The sequence below is a fragment of the Poeciliopsis prolifica genome, unplaced genomic scaffold (genome assembly GCF_027474105.1).
Source record: "Poeciliopsis prolifica strain line A6 unplaced genomic scaffold, Auburn_PproV2 SCAFFOLD026, whole genome shotgun sequence".
Lineage (NCBI taxonomy): Eukaryota > Metazoa > Chordata > Actinopteri > Cyprinodontiformes > Poeciliidae > Poeciliopsis > Poeciliopsis prolifica.
Genome location: NW_026562401.1, coordinates 6,070,367 through 6,093,486, shown reverse-complemented (window position 1 = coordinate 6,093,486; position 23,120 = coordinate 6,070,367). Strand labels below are relative to the sequence as shown.

Here is a 23,120-nt window from a genome sequence, read left to right as displayed (position 1 = left end):
TTTCATTTTAGATATTAAAGCTAAAAGTCCATAAAAATCTAAAGATAAATGATTTATTATTTGACTTTAATCCACATTCGCCCTAATTCAACACAAAAATAAACAGGCTCCACCTGCTGTTGACTGTCAAAGAAACTTGAAGGCAAACCAAAGAGGTTAGATATTCTTTGTTATCTTCTGCTTGTATATATTTAAGTTAAACTTTTACTGCACATAAATCATTATCTCAGACAAGTCAAGGTTGGGGTTAGATGGAATCTGTGTGAAGCGAAGAAGCAGCAGTGCAACAAACAAAGCTGAGGAAAAGTAAATGTTCAGTATTTAATTAAACAATTAGTAAATTTTTTAATCAGACCAGTGCAGAGGCCGACTGTCCTTTCAATAGAAAAATGCAACTCTGAGAAAATGAGGTGCTCTGCCTTTCTTTTGCCCTAATTCCACTCTAAATAAAATGCATAACATACATTTTACACAGATAAATCAACCTGGCTGCTGTTAGTGACTCCATGCAACTTCACCAACTTTCAAGGTCAGCTTATTATTAGCAACTTTGGGCTTGTCTTTTTCTAACGTTGCTTGCAAATCTCATGAGTTGCTGGTGTTGTAGGCTTGTTTTTGACTGTGAGGTTGCTTATCTGGCCTTGGCTTTCTTTCTGAGAAAAACCAATAAAAACCGGCACCAGCTCCCTACAACAAAGCAAACAAGAGCGGTTTGGTTGTCGTTTCCACGCCCCCATTTCCTGGTTATTGCGGCTGCCTGAATTGACTCGGCGCATCCCAAGAGCCCAGAATGACAGGCACACGAGTGATGAAACAGCGTGAGAACGATGCGTGAGAAATACGTGCTCACCATGTTAAGAAGCAAAAAAATATATGGATAAATAAAAACTGCACTTTTCTGTTCAATGTGATACGTCTGCAAATCCACTTTCCTTTTGGTCAGAGTTTAAAAATATAAATTATTAAAATAGTTTAAACTATTTAAAATGATCATAAAAGTGTTTAGAATGATTTTGCTGTCGCTTATATAATGTCATAATAAGGGCATATATTTATGTCGTTCATAAACAGCCTCTATTTTATTCAATATGTTGTGTTAACAGTTGGGCTTTTTTTGATAGTTTCCATAGAGCTGGTTGCTTGTTTCTCTCATAAGATCTGCCAACAAGGTGGACATTACCTTCTTCTTTGTTTCCAGGTTTAAAAAATGCATATTTATGCTGCAATTCCAAAATAATTTAAACTGATTTAACCTGCTTAACACTTTTTAGAAGTGATTTGTGTTCCTGTCCCTAACCCTAACCATATATTGTGGGGGGGTTTCTCCAGTGCTTCAGCTCGCTTTAGCTTTTCTTCTTGCTGCTTATGATACAAAAAGTGACAATTGTGATCATTTAAGCACTTGTTTTTGTACATATGATGTGACCACACTTTATTATACCATAAAGTCAGACACTCTAGATAATGTGTGATTTCTAATCAACAAAAAGTCAAATGTAAACAGACAGACTCTCTTATTTGCGGAATAATAGCTCTAGCTAAATGATAGTTGTCTGTGAATATTTTGTTTCTGTCCATATGCTGCGTAAACTCAAACTAATTTACTTATTTGACACTAACAAAGTCATGACTTGAAATCAAACTGTTTAAAGGCATTTTGTCTTAGTGTATGCAAATTTCTCAATCTGAAGAAAGTAATTAACATTTATCTCTATCATTATTTTGATATTTAAGTAGTAATAATTTTGGTAAAGAAAGTCTTTAGTCGGATTTATTGACAGTGAGAAAAATAGTTTTGTGAAATGTGTGTAAATATCTGTTTAAATGTAAGCTCTCTAATCTCTTCACTTCCCTTATAATCTGGAACAATTTGTCTGTCTTTAAACTGCTGTTAATGTAAAATTGTTGGTGCATTCTTTGTGCTCTATCTTGACATCTTTATAAAACTCTTTAAAGGTCTCTGCTTGACTCTGCTTTTCATAAGTATTTATATTTGTTATAATTCTTTCTTCTGATAGTGTAATCATTTTTGCCTTATGTATTAAGAGAACTCAGGGATCAAATGTTTCCTTTTTAGTTAAATAAAATGCTTAGTTTGTTGGCAAATTTCCCAGCTACGTTCAGGTTTTTTTGGGAGAAGATATGTCTCTTTAAATTTTTTGTGGTGCTGCAAATCATTTAGATTTCATAGAACGTATTTATTAATTATAGGGTTCTTCTACCTGAGGGAAGTGGTGAGCTTGAGAGGTCGGACTCCAGGGGTGGCGAAGCGAAGCGAGTTTCTGTAGGTGACCTGCTGAACGGCTCGGTTGAAGCTCTCGATATCATCTCCCTCCAGGACCAGGACCGACTGACTGGGGTTCACATGTACCTGGAAGGACAAGTAATCAACATTTTACCATACCTCTGTCAAATCACATAAGACTTTAAACATTCAGGTTAATTCAACGTAATACAAAATTTTACAGAGAGTAAAATTTGCAGAAGTATTCACATCCTCAGATTTTGACACATTACAACCGCAAAATTCCATTTATTTTTCAGTGGTTCTTATTTCAAAGACCGGAAAAGTAGAAATATCTATGAAGAAAATGGAAATAATATATAGCTTTCTATAATCTTTCACAAATAAAATAGAAGTTTTGAGAGTACTTCTGTTCAGCTACATTTACTCTAATACCCCATAAATTAAATCCAGTGAAAGAAGCACCCTTGAAGTCATCAGTAACCACATATACTGTCAGCGAGATAAACAGCAAAGCAGCACAAAAATTTCTAAACCTATGTATAGTTCTTCCATAATATCCATAACAACACACTATTATGGATATTATGGCAAATACACAGTGAAAAAAATCCACCTAGTTTTTTTTTGGCAATAAGTTAATAATTTTTGGTGTCTGGAAAATTAGTTTCAAAAACCTCCAAATTGTTAAGTCACATTGAACGGGCATTGCGCCATTACCTAGCAACTCAAGCCAAGCCTACCCCTGTCATCTACCAACCCAAGTGGAGTTCTAGCACATTTGGTGAGCTGGTTTTACCACTGTATACGCTGTATAATGGCTGCTGGAAAAGACTGAATCAATTTTTTGTCGTCAACTTACCATCCAGAAACCACTTGTTGCACTCTTGTTGGTTTTGGAGTAAGCTCTACTTCTGCTTTTCAAAGATGCACGATTGTATAATTTTGCAGTTCGCAGACATTTTCATTTGCAAGTGTAAACTTTGAGTTGAGGGGTGTGGCCAGCAGCAGCAGCATATTTAAATTTAAATAAGTTGAAACAGTTAATTCTGATAGCTCAATATAAGAAAAAATGACCAGATTAAAATCTGTTTGTATAAGAATAATTTTGTGCAAAAATACAATGATCATGTTTTGTGTACTCTATTGACCCATCCTAACCTGTTCAAGCTTAGGATAGCTACCTGAATTTACCTAAATTTTAAAATCAACTTTCTTATGGTTTAATCCAAACAAAAGCAGAAAATATCTCAGTAGATAATCAGATATTTTGTATGTTCACCACCGCCTGCAGCAGCAAACACAGTTCTGGTAACCTGCTGCTCTCCTGAGGCGTTACCTTCATCCCAGAACCCAGAGTCTCCAGGTCTCCGAAGTCCAGGCCCTCCCTGCAGGCGTACAAGCACTCCACCACGCTGTGCGGCTCCACACTGCCAGGACGCACCGTCACCCCTGACAGCAGGCCATGGTAACCACCCACAAACTTCACTGAAGTGCAAACACAAGTGACATTGTCTCACCAGCTTGTAATTTGCACTTTGTTGTTGCATCAGCAACAGGAAAGACAATCAGCTGAGCGTTTCTATGAAACAGGGAGGTCACCTGAGTCTTTTCCCTCTGGGATTGTGTTGTTTAGTATCTCCTTCTGCTTCTCTTCGGGTTCTGTTGGGAAAACAACAGAGAGAGGCAGAAAAACAGAAAACAATAAGCCGTACTGAGACAGTCACTTCAATGGAGCGTGGTGCGAACAGACAGAGGGTGCAAAGATACACAGAAAGCAGCAAAAATACAGAGACAAACTATAAATAAATACCACAAGCATGCAGAAGTGAGAAAACTATAGTGGATCTTCAAAAATGCAACGTCTCCTCATTATCTGGCAGCAGCTGCCACCATGCAGGCAGCAGACACAGTGGATGAAACACTGAACGTGCGTATGTGTGTGTTTCTTTTCTACAGTAATTGGCTGCCAGAGCTTCCCATTTTAACGAGCGGTTCTGCTTTAAGTGTCTCTGAGCTGTCTGCCCCCAGTGTTGTTCTGCTGCTCTAAATAATTGATAACTCATTTATATTATTAGGCCTTCAAGACAAGATGCAGTAACCACACTGAGTAAAATGAGGAGCGCGATGTGGTATGTCCTCATGGTGCGTCTTGAGACGTGTCATGAGGCGCAGCTGGCTACTTTTGGTGGTGATATTAGTTCAATTGACATTTCAGCTTTGGATGAAATTAAAAATGAAAATACGAACCCCAGCAGGCACCAATGAGCATCCTCTGTCGGGGCGCGGGGTTCGGGATGGCGCCGTTGTCATGGATGAGGGCAGGGTCAAAGGTGACGCCGTCCACATACAGCGTCACTGACGGGAACTGGACACTGAGGGATAGATGATGCCATTCGCTGTCACACACCTGTTGGACGAATATAATGCAGAAAAAACAAGAGCTTCAGAAAACCTTGACAGATCTGAGGGAAGAGCAAAGCTTTTTTAATTTGAATTTTAGGAAAAGATTATTGTTGTGTTCAAGTTCTGCTAAATAAAGTTATTCAAGCCTAAAATTGTATTTTAGTGCTAAACATGCACCGCTGAAAGCTGAGGTCAGGAATATTATTTCAAAGAAATTACCTGAATGAAAATGTTTCCTGAAACACTTGAAAGTTGAATAACCCTCTTGCTTTTGAATGCCCGCAAGTAACATGTAAATATCAATGTAAATTTAATTTAACGTAAATATCATTAAATTCAATGTAATTTTTTATTTATGTATCTCCAATTACACGCAAAGAAGAAACACTGAAGAACTGATCGAGTGGTGTTGAAGAAAAGTAAAAAGTTAATGATCAGGAGAAGAATCGGAAAAAGAGTCAAGTTATCATCAGTTGGAGACACTTCAAGTATTTGACATGCCGGTGTGAGTGATGCACAGCTCAATTAGCTTTGCTGTGTCTAGTCTGAGTTGATGCTGTGTATATTACAAGATTAGATGTGGAGAAAAGCTATATTTGAGCTATATTTACATTAAGTAGCATATATTTGTACACCCCTGAATTACAAGAAAGCTAGGTAACAGTGTGACAAGAGAGCTTTCTTGAACTGTTCATCTGCTGGAGATAGTTTTGAAGGGCTCACACTTTTTTGTCCTGATCGAGGCTCTCACTGTACCATACACTTCCAGGGTTAGACATGGGACAAGAGTAGAGAAGACAAGAGGAAAAGCAGCAAAAATTCATAAAAAAATATTAAGTCTTTACAAAGCTTCAGGGACTCATAATAAAAATCACTTTAGGAACTCTAAAAAGCACTTACTCAATTGTAAGATCACATAACTGCGGCAAAACAAGGCATTTGCTTTCATCCAAAAGCCAAGTAAGAAATTATCTGCAAGTAAAATACTATCTTAAATATACTTTCCACATTTTACTGAACATTTATTTTGCTTTCAATTATTCTTGTTTTAGGTTTCTTTATATAAACAGACCCAAAAACACTGAAAAAATGGCAAGGGAATTATAGAGATAAGGGTGGAGGGTAGTGGGGGGGAAGACTGGGGTAACAAGATAACGGAGCTCAGACAGAAGGCTTTAACAAATCTCCCCTGTATCAGCTCAGCTTCTTTAATCTGAGCTGCTTCAGTCTGTCTGAGACCAAAGCTTCAGACAAAACAACCCTCCATCCCCCAAAAACAAGCAGTCATGCATCAAAGAGTTAAAAAAAAAACCCACAGAAACACTGTGAGCAAAACTGTTATCATTTTTCTGAAGTTATCTTCTTGTTTTGACTTGGAGAACTGGAGACTGACACTCCTACTCTGGGTTCTCTTATGCCAATTTACATGAAATTGTGGCTTTTTCTTTTCTTTTTTTAGTGTATGCAAATATCTGGTTTTAACTGTTTTCATCTTATATTTCATACAAGAGGTGGATTGTAACTAGCTATATTTACTTAACTGACTTATTTTACACCATACTTTTTATTCTTAAATTAGTTATTTTAATATAAACTACCACTACACTTACTCGAGTGAAACATCTAGATACTCTACCAAGTATGATTAATGTGTTTGTCTTAATGAAGACAAACACATTTACCAAAAATGTGAGAAGCAGACCTACAGAATTGATTTAAAGTTTTATATTAGAAAATTATGGAAAATATTTTTTGGGAAAAGTTTTTGCTGCTTAAAATGTGTTATGTTATCATTTTGCTCTTTACTTGTATTAATATTAATCTTTAAAACACCAGAATTTTCACAGAACTTTATATTTTATTTTGAATCAGATGTTTTGAACAGTTACTTAAGAAGATGTTCTACCAAATACTGTTTATTTTACTTGAATACTTTTTACTTTTTTTTGAGTAAAAATAAGTGGAAGTAGTGCATGTCTCTGTACTATTCTCTCTTTATTAGGCGTAGTTATGGATAAAGAAATAGGTAGATTTAGCATGACAGTCATTTTATCAGATGAGAGCATCATCCCTTCTCACTGCAGTTATTTTTACATACATAAGGGAAATTATTCATCACGGCGAAAACTGCTGATGGCTCTCATCTGGTGATGAGAAACATGTGTAAGGTAATGAAATTGGAAACTAAAAGCAAATATTTTCTTTATATCCAGCTGAGGATGGATGTTAAAAACGGAAGAAAAAATGTTATGGTCGATGCACAAATTGAATTCTATCTTGGCTTCTATTATCCTTTCACAGGTAGATAATTGCACAATCCGCTAGTCAGACTACAGCTTCAAAAGATGGATGATACACACAGCATGAACCGTTTAAATTAGGCAGTTACTCTATAAAAAGCTTTAGAGATAAGAGAAAAAGCAGGCTGTATCTTCATACAGAACTATGTAACATCAAAGATTACACATTAAGCATGCTGCAGAAAGAAAATGGACTGCTAAACTTCCTCAAATTCAGTCAGAAAGATAGAAAGGCAATTAAAAATATGGGTTTTTCCAGGACCTGCTCCAGCTTCCAGAGGAACTTGACGGGCCGAGCAGCCGAGACATCGGGCCAGTAGAAGAGAGAGAGGCGGCAGCCATGGACGGAGAGCGAATAATGGGAGTAGGAGTCATCTGTAGAGCAGAGGAGGAAGAAGATAATAGTTGGATCTATTGCTTAGAGAATAAAGAAAAGAACTGAATCATGAGACTTTCTATGCAGAAGAAAAGGTGGTTGAGCGTGGGTTGTTTATGTAAATTGAACATCAGTGACACTTTTTGCAGCTGTGGCTAGATGTAGTAGCTTTCTTGGTTAAACCTTCAAAATCACAGCAAATCCCAGTGATTAAACAAACCGTTCTTTACGGTGCTGCACACAATAGTCTCCTCCTCTTTGCGATTTCCTCTAGATTGAGTGGCTGAAGGCTGGATGTTGGCGCCGCCCCGACGCATCCACAGCTGCAGGGTGAAGTGATCACCCGACAGAGCGGACACAACCGAGTTGGGAACCACCGCCACATGATTCGACCCGTTGAAGGAAAAGACCAGAGAAGAATCGGAAGAAGGAAGAGTGGGGAGAGCCGAGGTCCAGTTGGCTGCTGGAGATGGAGGTGGGAGAAGATCAACTTCGCCCCTGACGGCACCTAAACACAAAAAAATAGAAAACAACTCAATAGAATTTGATTTTTATTTGATTTGATTGTACTTTATTTTAGAGACCCAAATGGAAGCACAAAAATGTGCAAAATATGAAATAAATCAATATTTACTTCCAGTTGAATATGATTTTTGGGTCCTATTCTCACTAAACTTACCACAAAGTCGCCGAACAGAACGGTCAGAGTAGCTATCTCTGTCACAGCCCTTCCCAATATGGCCGGTTTGGAGCTCTACGGTGGCCTGGATGTTCCACACTGTTTCTTCGCAGGTCTCCAGATGCAGGCTAGGGAACAGGGGGATGCTGCCTGACCCAGGTGTGTACTCCACACGCTTTGTCCATCCTTTAAAGAAAGACAAAACATTTCAAGACACAACTCTGATATTAAACAAGCTGGGAGATCAATCAAATGACATAAGACTGAAATGTCTAAAAACAGACAGAAAATGTAAAAAATACAATAAAATAAAAGAAACAGAATGACAAGATATCAAAGATTCAAAAATAATGGCTCACTTTAAAAATCAGGACAGCTTTGCTGAATCTTTTGCATTGCAATGAATTTCATCACCTCTTCTTTTAACAACAATCTGGTGGTGTTTTGCAAAATAAACAAGATATTTCCCTCATCCTACATTTCAAACATACTGACAGATGCTGCAAGGGGTTTATTGGTCTCTTTGGTCTTTGTGAGTTTATCAGAAAGCCATTTTCAAGATTTATAACTTTCTCTCCGTTTGTTCTTATACAAAGTACATTTGACCTCCAGCTAATAGTGGGTCATCGATTGAGGCCATGCTGAAATCATCTTTATACGCTCTTTGTTCTTTCATTCTAAAAAAAGACACTCAGTGATTCTGAGTTTAAATTAGTCTCTTTCTGGATCAAAGCTTTTCAAAAAGAAACTGCAACCATTACCCTTCAGTATTCACTTTTTTAATAAAAAGTCTTCCAAGTTTTGCCAGTGTTTTTCAGCTGGACTCACCCATAGAAAGTACTCCTGGTTCAGTGATTCAGTGTTAAATATCTTTTTCTGGGCCAAACTATTGAAGGTGCTGTTAATGCCATTAACTCTTAGGATGTTTTCACTCCTGACAACATTTGCTGCATTTTCAACTGCTGTGGGTTGTTTTTACACTGCTCTGTGTCAAATGATCCAAACTAATTGAAAAACCTGTTCACCTTCTCACCTGTGGGGGCTTTGCACCAAGAACCACTTAAAGACATGACACAAAAACCTCTGAAGAAGAAATCAACTTCCTTCTTCCCAAAATGTAAACAAACATGAAATTCAGTCTGATTTTAGAGGTCGTAGGATTTTTGAGCCTTTTCTTCTGCTAGCTCTAGACTCATCTTAGTTTTGGTTGTATTTACCCAGAATGCCCCAGCGTTATAGTTCGCTTCCTGGTTGCACCCTCAGTTTTCTATTTTTACCTCAATGTTTCAGTGTTTAGGATTTTCTATCCTCTCTCCCTGCTTGGTCTCATGAATTGGCTAGGCACACTCAACCCAGTTCCTCTGCACGTTTCTTCCAGTTTAAAGTATTTCTCTGCGCTGTTGCCACATGCTCACAAGATGACTGATTCCTATAACATTAGTGACTCAAAGTAACTGACTGCGCTTCCATCGATAGATTCCTGCTGGACAAAGTACTCCACTCTAGCATTTACAAAAAATATTGATACTCATGGTCAAATCTTACCCCACCTCAGGTACAAGCTGCTCGGTCAAAAGTTTACTCAAGTTAAAGTGCTGTTTAAAAATACTTATGTATTCAAAAATTCATTCATTTAAAAACCCTTAAATATTCAGAAATACAATTTATACTTTCTGTTATTAGTGCGTAACTGCATTGTTTGTTGTGTTTGCAGGACAGCTGTTATAAAAAGTCTACACCACCTGTAAAAACGTCAGCATAAAAACGGTCTATGTGCAACGCAGCTCATGATCTAATGATGCAACTGTGATTAAGCTGAATAGCTGCCCACACAATTTCTAACTCAGTGTGGAAATTTCATCCAAAAATCACTGAATGAAACAACTAAATCACGCGTCTGACGCCTCCACAGAGTTACTCCAGAGTAAAAACTGAGACGAAAAAAAAGAGCCGCCTGCAACGTTGATTACCAATCCAGCCGGGTTTGCAGGACGGCTTGACCGTGACGACAACCTGGGCATCAGCCTGAGCACGATTCTTCCCACAGTCGAAGGCGGTCACCCAGAAGGTGTGAACACGCTGCCGCTTCGAATCCAAAGGCTCCGTGTTCTTAATGTTACCTAGGAGACGCAACGACAAAGAAAGAGAGGACATGACATAATGAGACAAACAGAAATAGAAATGGAGGGCTAGTGGCCAACAAGCTTATTCAACTGAGTGAAAAACCTCCTGAAGCTCCACATGTGCACTGAGTCAAAACAGGTTTTTTAGCTCAGCTTTCAGGGAGAAAAACAGGAAGATAAATAACATCGAGCAGGATGAAAACAAACGGGTTTTTCCTGCTTTTATAGATAAGGGTGAACAAAGTGAGTATCTGTGAAGGGCTGACAGCACTCTGCATGCTGCTTGACAAACAGCAGGTAGGGAAAAGAAGATGCTTTGACATGAAGAAATGAGAAACAAAGAGAAACAGAAGAGAGATGCAAAAATAAAAAACATGCAGCACAATGGGAACAATAGATCTGTGCTGCTGTCTGAAAACAGAAAGTACCTACTCATCCTTTGCAGGATGCAGAAAATCTACAGATCTGGACTTCATTTTGTTTCAAAATGGCCTAGTCAAAGTTCAGATCTAAATCCTTTTTTTTAAATCTGTGTAAGGTTTAAAACATAATGTTCACTGACACTCTTAAAACAATCTGAGGGAAATGAAAAAGTTTATTGAACAATTGTGAAAAGGTGGAATTTATTTTTGGCTAAGAATGTGAAAAAATGTTTTAACTTATTATATTATATATTATAATTATTGCCCTAAGTATATTATTTTTGTAGCAAATTAGCCTGAATATTCCGGTTAATAATGAATTGGTTACTAAACTAGTCTACAGTTATTTCTATGAACGATTAATCACTATTAATTGTTAAAGCTCTCGTGAAAGCTATGCATCATTTTCCTTCCATTTCCAAGTGAAGCACTAACATGGTAAACTGGTTGTAAACTGGTTGTAGGCGGATCAAATGTGTGATCAGTTATGCTCTTGTTAGTACAGCATGCAGGACGTGAGCCGTCTCACCGTCGTTGTCGATAGCGAAGGGCACGTTGGGAGTGATGATGTCATAGAAGCAGATCTGGCTGTACTGCGGGGAGCAGTCAGCATCCAGAGCCTCGACCCGCACGATCCTGTCAAACAGACGGCCTTCTGGGACCGAAGCCTCGTAGCGACGCTCCACAAACACTGGGGAAAACTCGTTGACGTCGTTCACACGAACATGAACCGTGGCCCTTAGGGAGAAGAAGTAAGGAGGGAGGTGAAGAGGGAGGGAGGAAGAGAAGGAGAGAAGCAGGAGATGAGGGTTGATATCACTACAAAGTGAATGTAACACTATTCTAACAAATATCTTAGTAAATCATTAATCTATTGATAATTTTAATGTTTAATCGTATAAAAATGTATTTTTATCTGATTTGTAAAATGTATATATTTTTTCTACGGCTTTGGCTTAATTACTACTCTGCATATGTTGTTCTTTTCAATAAATGCCTTTTTTGAGTCTTAATACTCATGTTTGCAATAAGTGGATTAATAAATTAGTTGACGGTTAATCTGATTAATCGCTTCAGCCCAGTTGGGGCGTGAAACTCATTTTCATTTAGGGCCATATCAACGTCACAAATGCTGTTAAAGGGGCCGATGTGACAAAATGTATTGAAAAACCCAAAAACAAATTGTTGAAATATTGATAAATAGCTACCTCTGCATTTGAGAAGTTCTTCTGAGAATATTATTGAACATCTTTTTAAATCGATCAGTCCCTCTAGGATTTTATAATTGTTCTTGAGATTTTATTGGCAATTGAAATCAGTAATTTTGTGAGGCTAACTTTGTGATATTTGTGCTAATGTGTGGCAGTAAATGTGACATTTGGTGTATCAATTGTGAACTACATCTTGATATCAAGTAAGGCTGAGGCTGCAGTGTGGTAGAAGTAGGCCTGACACAATTACACATTTGATAATATTGTTGCTTTGAGACCATTTTAAAGTAAAATATTAATAATGGCAAAATGACGCAAGTTCAATAAAATAAATATCCAAAATAAAACACAACAACCAAATACTATTTAAAAAATACACAAAACAGAAACCAGAAATAAAACTGATTAAGTCCCGATAAACAGAATTCCCCTTCAAAAAACATTAATCAACAGAATAAAAAATTTTGAGCCCATTTTAATTTATCATGCAATTAATTAATTACTTATTGTAAAGTAAGAAATACAGCCACCTTCAAGTGGAAGTTAGCACCACTTAAACCAAATATTTTTGGTCATTTTTGTGGAAAATCTGCAATAAACTCAAAATCATGCAATAGTCCAAAATTAGAAATAAAAATTAGAGATCTGTTGATTTTGAGTGAATTTCCACAATCGCAGAATTGTAAAAAATCTGGAGGGACCTACTGATGTAACTTGGCGGTAAACAGATAAAAACCACTTTACTTTGATTGATAAGATCATATTCAAGCACACAGTTGTTTTCATGCAGATTTATTCATCTCTCCGGAGTTTAGAGGGCCACCTAAAACGAATTTGACCCCCGGGCCTTCAGTCTGTCACAGCTTGATGAATCTACTGGCTGCTGTTGTTTAAAAATGGAAACATTGTATCTAACTTGTGGGATTTCTTGCTGTTGACACCATCGGGTCCCTCTCCACAGTCGTAGGCCTGGATGGTGAAGCTATGCTCCCGCTGGCTCTCACAGTCCAGCGGCTCTTTGGACCGGACCAGACCCTCGCCAGTGGAGCGGTCCAGAACCACAGCTTCAAACTGGACGGAACCGGAGCCTGAGGGGCCATTGTGAACCCGGAAGCCACAGATTTCACCTGGGTTGAGAATATTAATAAAAATAAATTAATCATGGCATCATATGAAGGTTAATTAAAAAACCTTTGATTAAAAAGAACACAATCTTGGTTTCTTTTTTTATTATTTTGTCCTGATTATTGTAGCACATTCATTTCATTTACCTGGCCTCCTTCTGACTAACGAGTGTTGATTTTCTCTCTGTTTATAAAGCACTCTGTGGGTCCATTCAATCAGGCAAATTGTTTTATATTTGTGCAAAATACGTGCATGCGACATACCAATAAATAGCTTAAAACATGGAGGACAAAATGTCTAGCAATTAATTCTCAGCATCCATCAAACTGCAAACAAATTCATTTCCACAGTACACCATTTTATATTTTAATAGCAAAGCAGTTTATTCGCTATTACTGTATTTACAACATGGCAGAAACCTATTGGAAAAGGCTTTAAATGACGCATCTCTAACCTCTGTGTTGGAATTACTGGATCTTACTGATTTTGACCCAGTTGATAATAAAAAACTGATTAGCAAGAAAAATGGATGGGATTGTCTGCCGCTGTTCTAGATTACTTCTGATTTATTTGGCAGACTAGAACGACTTTGTGTCATTTGGAAATTATGAATCGAAGCCAACAGAGAACGGATCCTTCAAGGCTCTGCTCTCGGGCCTCTGTATCTTCAAAATCTACAAGCTTCCCCAACTACAGAGGACTCGCTGCACAAACCAGGATCTTCTCCTAATGAACAAATTAAATCCTCAGTAATCAGCTCCTCTGCAAAATAATCCAATATGCAAACCTGCCTTTCTTTGGTTTTCTATATTAAAAAATGTCTGTCTGGGGCTGTGACTAAAAATTATTATAATTATTGTTCATTGTGATGATTAACTGGATAGAATTTTTTTTTATTTAACCACTTAAGCCATTTTTATACAACAGTGTAAATACATTAAAAAGTGAAAATAAACAAATAAGGTTTTCAAATAAGAAACCAGGTGAAGCTAAAATTAGGACACTTGAGAACTTCGAGGTGGAAGATATTTACCATTTTGTTTTTATTTTAAATGCAAATTGTTTGTATTTTTGTAGTTTTGGCTTAATTACTACTCTAAACATGCTGCTCTTTCATTTTTTTAAATGTATGCTCCAGTTAATCGATCAAGCTAAATTAGTTTATTTTTAGTCAGTAATCAATTCATTATGATTATTTCAAATAATTGTTTCAGCCCAGTACAAACACATACAAGTAATTACTTTTTCTTTTGACCTTCATTTAATTTCTTCTAAGGTTGATCTATTTATAAAGTCTGTGAGAGTTTTGAAGTCAAATTCCTTGTTTTTGAACGTAATCGTGGCAATGACGCCGATTCTGGTTTTATTTCTACTTTAAGAGGATCCCAGCCTTTCGGACCAGATACATGCTGGTGATACACAAGTTTTCAGTGTCACCACATAACCTAAGAAAATGTTGGCTCGTTTAACCAAAACTGAAGACAGTAATGTTTATCATAAGGGTGAATAATGTAAGCTATCGTTTTTATTCCTTTTTTTTATATCGTTTTTTATGTTTAAATTTTCAGGTTTAGCATCTCTTTCATTTATGATTGTATTTATTGTTTTTAGTTCGCTGCTGTTCTGATTAACTTTAAAAAAAATATATATATATATATATACACATGACAAATGCTTCAGTTTTTGTTATTTTACAGGAATAAGTTGAGGTGCAACTAATCGCAATAATTTTGTTCTTACCACTGAATAAACACAGCAAAATAATTATTATTACAGTTTTTTAATGTGGAATTATGCAATTGAGATGACATATGATTTAGTTAATCCACCACTAAACTGTGATCACAAAACAAGGAAGCCAAGCCAAAGCCTCACAGACTGATGCATTTTCTGGTGTCAGACTTTGACTGTGGGAAGAAGGTTTTTCTCTGAAACTGCTAAATTATTAAGCGATGCAGTCCTTCAAAGAATGGAGAATCCCTGTTTATCTCTGAAAAGACTTGGTCTCTGAGGGATCTTTCTTTTTAGACCCACTCATGTTACTGACAAAGAACATTTTCCTCTGTTTTGTTTCTCCTCTTCCTACTTGTTAAACATATTGTTGAAGGGGAAAAAAAATAAAGCATCCATGTACTTTGTAAGTTTCTTTTTTATTTTTCGATAAAAAGATAAACCCGGGAAGCATAAATTTAAATTCAAGCCACTAAATTCTCCAATGAAGTATCATAATCACTTAACATGTTTGTATTATTGAAAAACTGAAGCGAACTAATGTGATTTTGAGTACACTGATATCTAGAAATGCCTTCATGCACCCATTCATTTCAAACGTCTTATCAGACACATTGGAAAAAAACTGCACCAGCTACTGAAAATAAAAATCCTTAGAATAGCAGCAGATCCCTATCAGTTGACGAAAGTCAAAGGTTCATGCTCAAACAGCTAATATCCTCTTCCATTTTGACATTGGCTCAATATATTCCAGAGTAATTCAAGTTGATTTTTCATAATTTGACTGAACGTGGTTATTTCCAGGACTCAAGAGTGCAAACATGATCACCTTATTTCATCAGGCTGCAGAAAGGCACAGCGCTTGCTGATTGCTCCTGCTGCAAAGGCTTGAATTACACCAGGATGGGCTAAAAATAGTGGACTCTTTGACTGAACACATTGCCTTTAATATTTAGGGAGTCTTTAGGGAAATACTGCTGGTGGCTGTGAGTGGTATTATAGCTCCAAATGAAAAAATAAATGAGCGTGTCGTTTACTACTGAAAGCTGAAAGCAATCCAGTAAAAACAAACTGCATCATTAGAGCAGTCACATGACTAAAACATCATTGAGCAATTTGAATAAAAATTACATAATTTTCTTTGTCTTGGTGTTTGACTAGTCAAGCAAATGATCTGATGTATTAATTTATTTGCAATGAAAAAGTAAAATAACCTTCTTATATGAAATCAGATTTAAAATTTTTGTTTGGTTATCCTTGTTATCAACCAAGATAACCAAAATTATTTCTATGAGCCAGAAAACAGAACAAGAGAGATGTCTTAAATATTTTATTATCTTCTTCAAATTGACAAGTTTAAATATAGCATGATTGATTTGCATTTAAATTTGCCGAAGCAGTTGAAATGTTATTTCACAACATGCGAGTTAAATGGAGGCACAACTCTGAGCCTTAAACCCAAATGGGTTTAAGGCTACACTTCAAACACAAAATCAAAAGTGAATCAGGCAAAATATCAGTAAGTGAAATGTGGGATTCTGTTTGCAGAAGCCTGTAAATGCTACATTAATCCATTCTAATAGCTATATCCAACTACGAACGCCACAGGAATGTTCAGCCATCATATGGAGATGGGTTGTGTGAAGTTGTTAACTTGTTCTGGTTGGGATGTGTTTATCAACCCAAACCAAAGATTAGGCCACTCAGTGAAGAAGAAGCCAGATTACAGTTTCCAAATGCATTTAGAGGCAAAAAATGTATGCATTTATTTTTTTTTTTTGGCAGATAAATTCTTTGATTTGAAGTTTGGGTCTTTGACCCTAATCTACATCCTTCCATTTGTTAGAAAAGGAGGGTAAGACGACAAGCCTAAGAAAGTCACCACAGCTGTTAAGCATAGGTGTGGCAGCATCATGTTGTGAGGCTATTATGCTGCAGGAAGGATGGATGCACTTTGTAAAACAGAAGCCATAATGAGGAAAGAAGTCTGTGTGCAAATACAGAGGCAACATCTCGACATCAGGCAGAAATATGAAGGTTGGCCTCAAAAGAGTTACTTAGCATAGCAGCAATCTTAATGCTAGCGAGTGGCCAATGAGGAAGTCCTTTAAAAAACCTACAGGCCTGACTGAGTTATAATGGTTCTGTCAGGAGGAATGGACCAGAACTTAAGCAAAATACTGGGAGAATCTTGTGGAAGAAAACTCTGTGACACTAGCAAAGCTGCAACTGACAATTATTTTAGTAATCGACAATTCTCATAATTAACCGCATGAAGAAATTATACTTTCAGCAGATTTTTTATTTCCGATATTAGAAGTACGTTTAAAGATACAGATAAATGAATAATTCAGTTTCCTTTTTAAATAAGAAAGGAGACATTTTCTTGCCTAAAATGGAAAAAAATAACTTTCATTTAATGCATGTTTAATCATTTGTAGCAAAGGATGAGTCTGCAGACAGAAAAATACTTCTAACATCAACATGCAAAAAGCTCAGACCTTCCTGCTTGACTTAACATCAATATTTAAGGCAAAACTATTGATTATTTTTTTGGCTTAAGTCATTAATTGTTGGATAGCAAAAGGTGCTTAATAAGAGACTTTCTATGCCACTTGAGGAGCTTGAAAACATATTTATGGTCTTTATTTCCACTAATGCAAAATTTATTTTTTAGTACAGTTGACTTAATTACTGCTCTGAATGTCAATATTTCAGTAAATGTCATTTTTAGAGTCTGCATACTCTACTTAATCATTAATGAATTTCTAAATTAGTTGATGATTATATCAAGAATCATTTCATAGCAATTATTTATATCAGTTCTAGACACAAGTCACACAGTTTACTAGGAAATGAATATTAACATTCCTAATTACCATAAACAATATAAAAGAAGGGGAAATTTGTCAGATGTTAGATACTGATAAAAAAAGCTGTGGGTCCTTTTTTCTTCGGTGTATGTATAAAAATCGGATTTTGGCTGTATTTTGATGGATGCAGGCGGTGTTACCAGCGTAGTGAAGCGGAGCGTCTTTGTCCAGGGCGAAGAGAGGGGGATTGAGCAGTACGGTGTTGTCGTTCTCCATGACAATCCCCTGGTACTCTGTCTCGATCCATGGCTTGTGCTTATTGGCTGAGAGAGAAGACCGAAAGGGCTTTGGGTTAAATGGAGCAATTACAAGGAACCACTGCATCTATTTTTAACAGTCAATTATGGGGGAGAGATATGGTGAGAGGGTGTATGAGTGAAAAAAAAAACCCCACGCAGAAAGTAACGCGTGACCAGTGAGCGTCAGATAACGTTCACAGTTGACATTTTTCCTCCATTTTCATTTCAAGCACCCTCCAGTTCCACAGCCCTGATTTGTTTCCATCAAACAGACACAGACAGAAATATTCAGCTCTGAATCAAACGCCCAAGGTTCTCTCAGAATCCAACCTTTAATTGCTGAATAATTATTAATCCTTGTGCAGACTGTTCGGTGCTGACTGATCAAAGGCCAAGTTAATGAGCCACAAGGATGACGATTTTACACTCCAGCAACGAGCGAAAACAAAAGACAGCGCTCCCTCCCTTCTCTTGTCCCCGATCTCCTAACTCAGAGGCTGCAGAGTTTGAAATCAGACACAAGCACAAGATGTATTTCTTTGTTGTCACCACAGTAAATTTTCGAGACAATGAAACTGGAACTAATTTTTCAGTCTCAGAGCCACCAAGATGAAAATGAAAATAAATAAAAAATATTGCTGCTGGTTGTGAATCTGATCGAACTTCTTTAACTTCAAACACAGAGCCGAGGATCATTTGAATTCTCTTTGCCTTAAAGCACCAAAGCCTGCTGCTGAATTTAAATATGTATTTTTATATCGCTGTTGAAAAACAGCTTGGAAAAAGGTATTTCATTATGCAACCTCTCCTTTACCAGGCACTGTAAATATATTTTACATTCATTTCATATTCATGTACTTTAAATACTGTTTGCTTTGTCTTCACTGTTTATATACCACTGCAGCTTTGACCTGCAGCTCCTTTTCTTTTGCACATATGAATAACTTAAGAGATAAACAGACTGAAGCTGCAGTATTTTTCTGTTTTACATTAATTTAAAGGAAATTATCCATGATTGTGGTTTATAAACTACAGACTACAATTTAAAATTATTTCAAATGTGTTAAAAGTATTTTGAAAACATTTTCTGGCTATTGTAGCTCCGTATGAGGAATTATTGAGTTATATGATAAAAATATTGGTTACTACTAATCTACACTTTGCTTTTCACTTTCTTTTTTTCTTTCTCCTCATCATCAGTTATCAAATAAATGTGTTCTTCAGTACATTTATGTCTGCATTTAAAAAAGGAATTTTTTTGAGTTAATTCAGCACCATTTTTTTATATCGACTTGGTTTTGGCCGATAAGAAACTGCAGATATCGGTATCAGTCATGAAAAATGTGGCCTGTAAACCCTTCTTTAAGCAACTTTAAAAGGGGCAGTATTAAGTCCCCCTTTAGAGGAGCACTTAATACCCTTTGAAGGGCTTTAAATCCAGGCATATAGTGCCATTTTATAACGCAATATAGTAACATCAGAGGTTGTAAATATATACCCTAAAAAAATAATGTCAAATAAATTTGACTTTGTAATTAAGTGCCTTGAAATTGGGTTTCTGTCCCTTTTACATAATAAATTGGTGTACAGCTAAAAAAAGTCATTTTTCCATAATACTCCCTTAAAACCAAGCAAAATTCTTAACTGCCTAAATATTTGTTATTCGCTTTGTAAATACATTTGAGAGAAAGAAAAAAAACACACACTCTCATAGAGCTATGCATCCCTGCCAGTTTCCAACTGGAAAAATGTCTATCTGGCACCAAAAATGAGTTGCCATCAACACCCAGGCATAATCACAGTAATTCATCTTCTCCTCCACCTCCTCTGTTTCCACGCCCGGCTTGTGTGTTTCTTTTTCGGTAATTTATATCATGCCCTCTGCCCCTCTTCCTCCCCCCACCCCAACCCTCGCTGCTATGTAGCATTAATCTGAGCATCAGGCCCGTGGATTACATTCGGGATTACAGATTGAGAGGCATCTCGCTCCATCTCTCTGTCTGCCCCCCTTGGCACTGCTCCTCTTTCTGTCACCCTATCCATCAGGCCGCAGCTCTCACCCATCAACCCCTCCTCATTTGGCCTCTTCACTCCCGCACACACCTACTACTGTATGCACACGCCAGGCCCCGCATCCCCTCTCCCTGCTGTCACCTGATCTCACGTACCACCTCTCCCTCCTTATCTTCCCCCTCCCGACCGGCTGTGTCAGTTTCATCCGCCTCCCCCTCGGCATGACAATCACTAGCTCAGTTACAAATTGTGCGCAAAATCTTTTGTCTATGTTGTGCTAATGTCGCAAAAAGAAAAACACAACAATTGCGCTGTTCTGAATAAGCTGATTAGTCGTTAAACATTCTGACAGCGACGGATGTAAACACTTACATGAGATGTATTCATAATTCAAACATGGCGCCGGGCGCTAATCATCAGAAACGTTAGCATCTGAGTCAGCCGTTGGAAGCCGTGCGGCGTTCGGGGAAAATTGTAATTTTACCTATTTTACAGAATAGGTATGTATGAAACAACTTTTTACGAACATTTCCCGAACAAAATAAACAAAAACAAACCATCATCCCCCTACTACTTCCTGTAGTCGTCTTCGTCGCCAGTAGTAACATCCGGTGTTGATCACGAAAAAGTGTTTCCTTTGCAGTTTCGCTGAAAAACCACCTCATCCCCTTTTTTCTGAGATTAGAGTGTTTCCATTATGTCGCAATGTTATGGTTAGTAGAAAAGCAGCTAGTGACAATAGCTTGAATCAGATGTTCCGATTACAAATGAGGGCAGATCTTTGTCAATATTTTGCAGGTATACATTTTTTTTTAAATTGCAAATGTGCAGTGTTTCTATTAAGTAAAAAATTAGATTAAAATGCCATATGAATTATCTGAACTGTTTTTTGTTTTTTAAAAAAGTGGAGTGCCATCCTCCTACTTCCTGTCGTCTTCTTCCACGTTTTCGCCAGTAGTAACATCCGGCTGTTGATCACATGACTTGCATGACAGGAAAAAAAAATTTCCATTGCAGTTTTGGGTACTACAACCATTTCCACATGGCTGGAAAACCACCTCATCCTAGCGAAAAAATATTTTGCATGAGTTGTTTTTTTTTTTTGTTTGTTTGTTTTGTTTTTAAATTAGCATGTTTCTATTAAGCAAATTTATTAGCATATTTTTAATTTGTGCAATTGTATGGTTAATGGAAACGCAGCTAGTGAAGCAATGATCCTGAATCAGACTCTATGAGAAATCTGGGAAGCGGATCCATCATCTCCGAGGCGCACCACAGACAGAAAGGGCACATGCAGGAGATGCAAAGATGTTTATGTATGCACCTGGTTATGCATGAGGAATTGAAGCTATACATGAGTAAGTCACCGGGTTCATGGCTCTGCTTGGAAAAATACCCCCAACCCCACCTGACAGGTCTGTGTGTTTCTATGGCAATGCAAAACCTTCATTCCCACACTTCACAGTCAAAAACAGAAACAGAAAGAAAAAGGAATTAAAACTGACCTTTGTTGCAATTGGCAACCGAAGTCAAGCAAAGGAGGAGGAAGGAGAGAAAATTCATTCTGTCCATCTGAAGGAGGAAAGAGGGGAGGATAAGAGGGTGGGGGTGAGGAAGGAGAATAGAGAAGAGAATGAGGAGGAGGAGGAAGGGAGGTAAGGAGGGGTACAGTTCATGCATCAACAACAGATCAGCAGTGGAGGGACAGTACAGTAGCAACAAGCAGATCAGGCATTTCAGATGGCACTTTGGGGGGACGGAGGGGGTTTCACATTGCTGTTGTCTGTCCAATAAATCACCATTAAAGTGACACGGATGAAAGCTGCAAAACTAAATTCAGAGTTGCATGACTGGAGCTGTAATCCAGGAGAATTTCAGCATTATGCCGCCCTGACATGCAGCCCAGAATAGTATAACACACACACATATATATATGTATACATGGTCATGAGTGGGGAACGTTCTGCATGTGGGGCTGCGTGTCTTATCACCTCGTGGTTTGTTTAGGCTGATGAGAACATCTCGGCTTGTGAACGTGAGAAATAATCTAATTTGGTGTGTTTTTGTTTAATGTAAGATGACTACACACATTCAGAATAACAAACATGCTATGCGACAATTATCTGACACACATTTCCAGCGGGCGTACGTGGATGCGTAAAGCGGCATTTAGGAGGAAACGCCGCAGAAATGGTGGGTTACAATGCAGGAAAAAATGTGGGATATTACCGTTCTGAGTGCGGCGATGCTCCTGGTTGGTGCCCCTGCCTCTACGCTCGCAGCATCCGCCTCTCACACCCCTAACGCTCGGTTCGGTTCGGCTCAGATCAGCTCGGCTCCCGGAGGCTGACAACAAACCCAGAGCTCAGCCTCCGAGGTGCGGGTGGATGGAGGCGGAAGCGGCTGGATGCAGCTCGAGAAAGGACGCTCAGGTGGGGTTATCAGGGATGAAATGTGGGGAGGAGGAGGAGAGCGGCGGACGTCCTTGTTTTTCCCCACTCGGCAGGAGGAAGAAAAGCGGTGGGAATGTTACGCTGACGTGCCCTCCCTCTCGGCGTTTCTTAACCCGCCCACACTGCGTCCTTCTTCCCTCTCTCCTGCTGCCCTGGCTCTTTTCTCCTCCACTCTGACTCAGGCTCCAAACGCAGCAGAGACTCAGTCCCGCCGTCACCTCACAGCTGTCAGCTCGAGCCGCGCTGATTGACTCGTCCGCCTCGTCGTTTTTTTCTTCTTCTTCGTTTGTGCGTGTTTTCATCCGTTTCCACGCGTTTCACGCTGCTCACTCTGTCGGTTCCTCTCTGCAAAATGACATCATGGCACCCGGATTCGCCCTCTTGCCAAGGCTAATTATGTAAAAACAAACAGACTCGCTCTAGATGCATTTTTTTTTTTTTGCACCTGCAGTGATTTCAAAAAATGATGGAGCATTCCTACATTTTGTCACGGTGACGCCTCAAGATGAGACTGGCATGCATTCAAAGCCCTACCTCTTTATTCTGATACCCCTAAATAAATCACTTGTAGTCAAGGTAAAGTAGAAAACCTCAACGTATTTTCACTCAAAAGTAAAAAATAAGAAATAGCAGACAAGAAACAACGCAACAGTACAAAACATTTGGTAAAAAGTCTACTCGAAGATTAAAACAAAAAACAATTATTTAACATCTGAAAGATGCATAATCACACAGACAGTAGATATTTTAAGTGCCAAAAATAAAATAATTTCTATAAATTACATAATTGCAAAAATAACAAAATCGAAATAAAATTTTTTCAGTACAAAACTTATGAAACTCCAGGTGTGTGTCCGGTTAAAACGAGCTCATTCTTCAGTCACTGAAGTATTTGGTTTGAGCAGTTGATCAAAACAGTCATTT

At 37.9% G+C, this 23,120-nt stretch overlaps 1 protein-coding gene across 1 annotated transcript in view; it reads right to left on the bottom strand.

Annotated features, from left to right (window-relative positions):
- Positions 1 to 22,555, bottom strand: part of clstn3 (calsyntenin 3) — a 33,864-nt gene extending 11,309 nt beyond the window's left edge. Inside the window, exons 1-13 of the mRNA XM_055047739.1 lie at positions 21,973 to 22,555; positions 21,249 to 21,315; positions 17,632 to 17,754; positions 12,679 to 12,889; positions 11,081 to 11,289; positions 9,977 to 10,126; positions 8,007 to 8,192; positions 7,548 to 7,835; positions 7,214 to 7,326; positions 4,496 to 4,655; positions 3,848 to 3,907; positions 3,585 to 3,733; positions 2,223 to 2,371 (exon numbers count right to left, since the gene is read on the bottom strand). Of these exons, the coding sequence (XP_054903714.1) occupies positions 2,223 to 2,371; positions 3,585 to 3,733; positions 3,848 to 3,907; positions 4,496 to 4,655; positions 7,214 to 7,326; positions 7,548 to 7,835; positions 8,007 to 8,192; positions 9,977 to 10,126; positions 11,081 to 11,289; positions 12,679 to 12,889; positions 17,632 to 17,754; positions 21,249 to 21,315 (1,865 nt within the window). The 5' untranslated portion in view covers positions 21,973 to 22,555. The remainder of the gene's footprint in view (positions 1 to 2,222; positions 2,372 to 3,584; positions 3,734 to 3,847; positions 3,908 to 4,495; positions 4,656 to 7,213; positions 7,327 to 7,547; positions 7,836 to 8,006; positions 8,193 to 9,976; positions 10,127 to 11,080; positions 11,290 to 12,678; positions 12,890 to 17,631; positions 17,755 to 21,248; positions 21,316 to 21,972) is intronic.
- Positions 22,556 to 23,120: the final 565 nt, after the last annotated feature.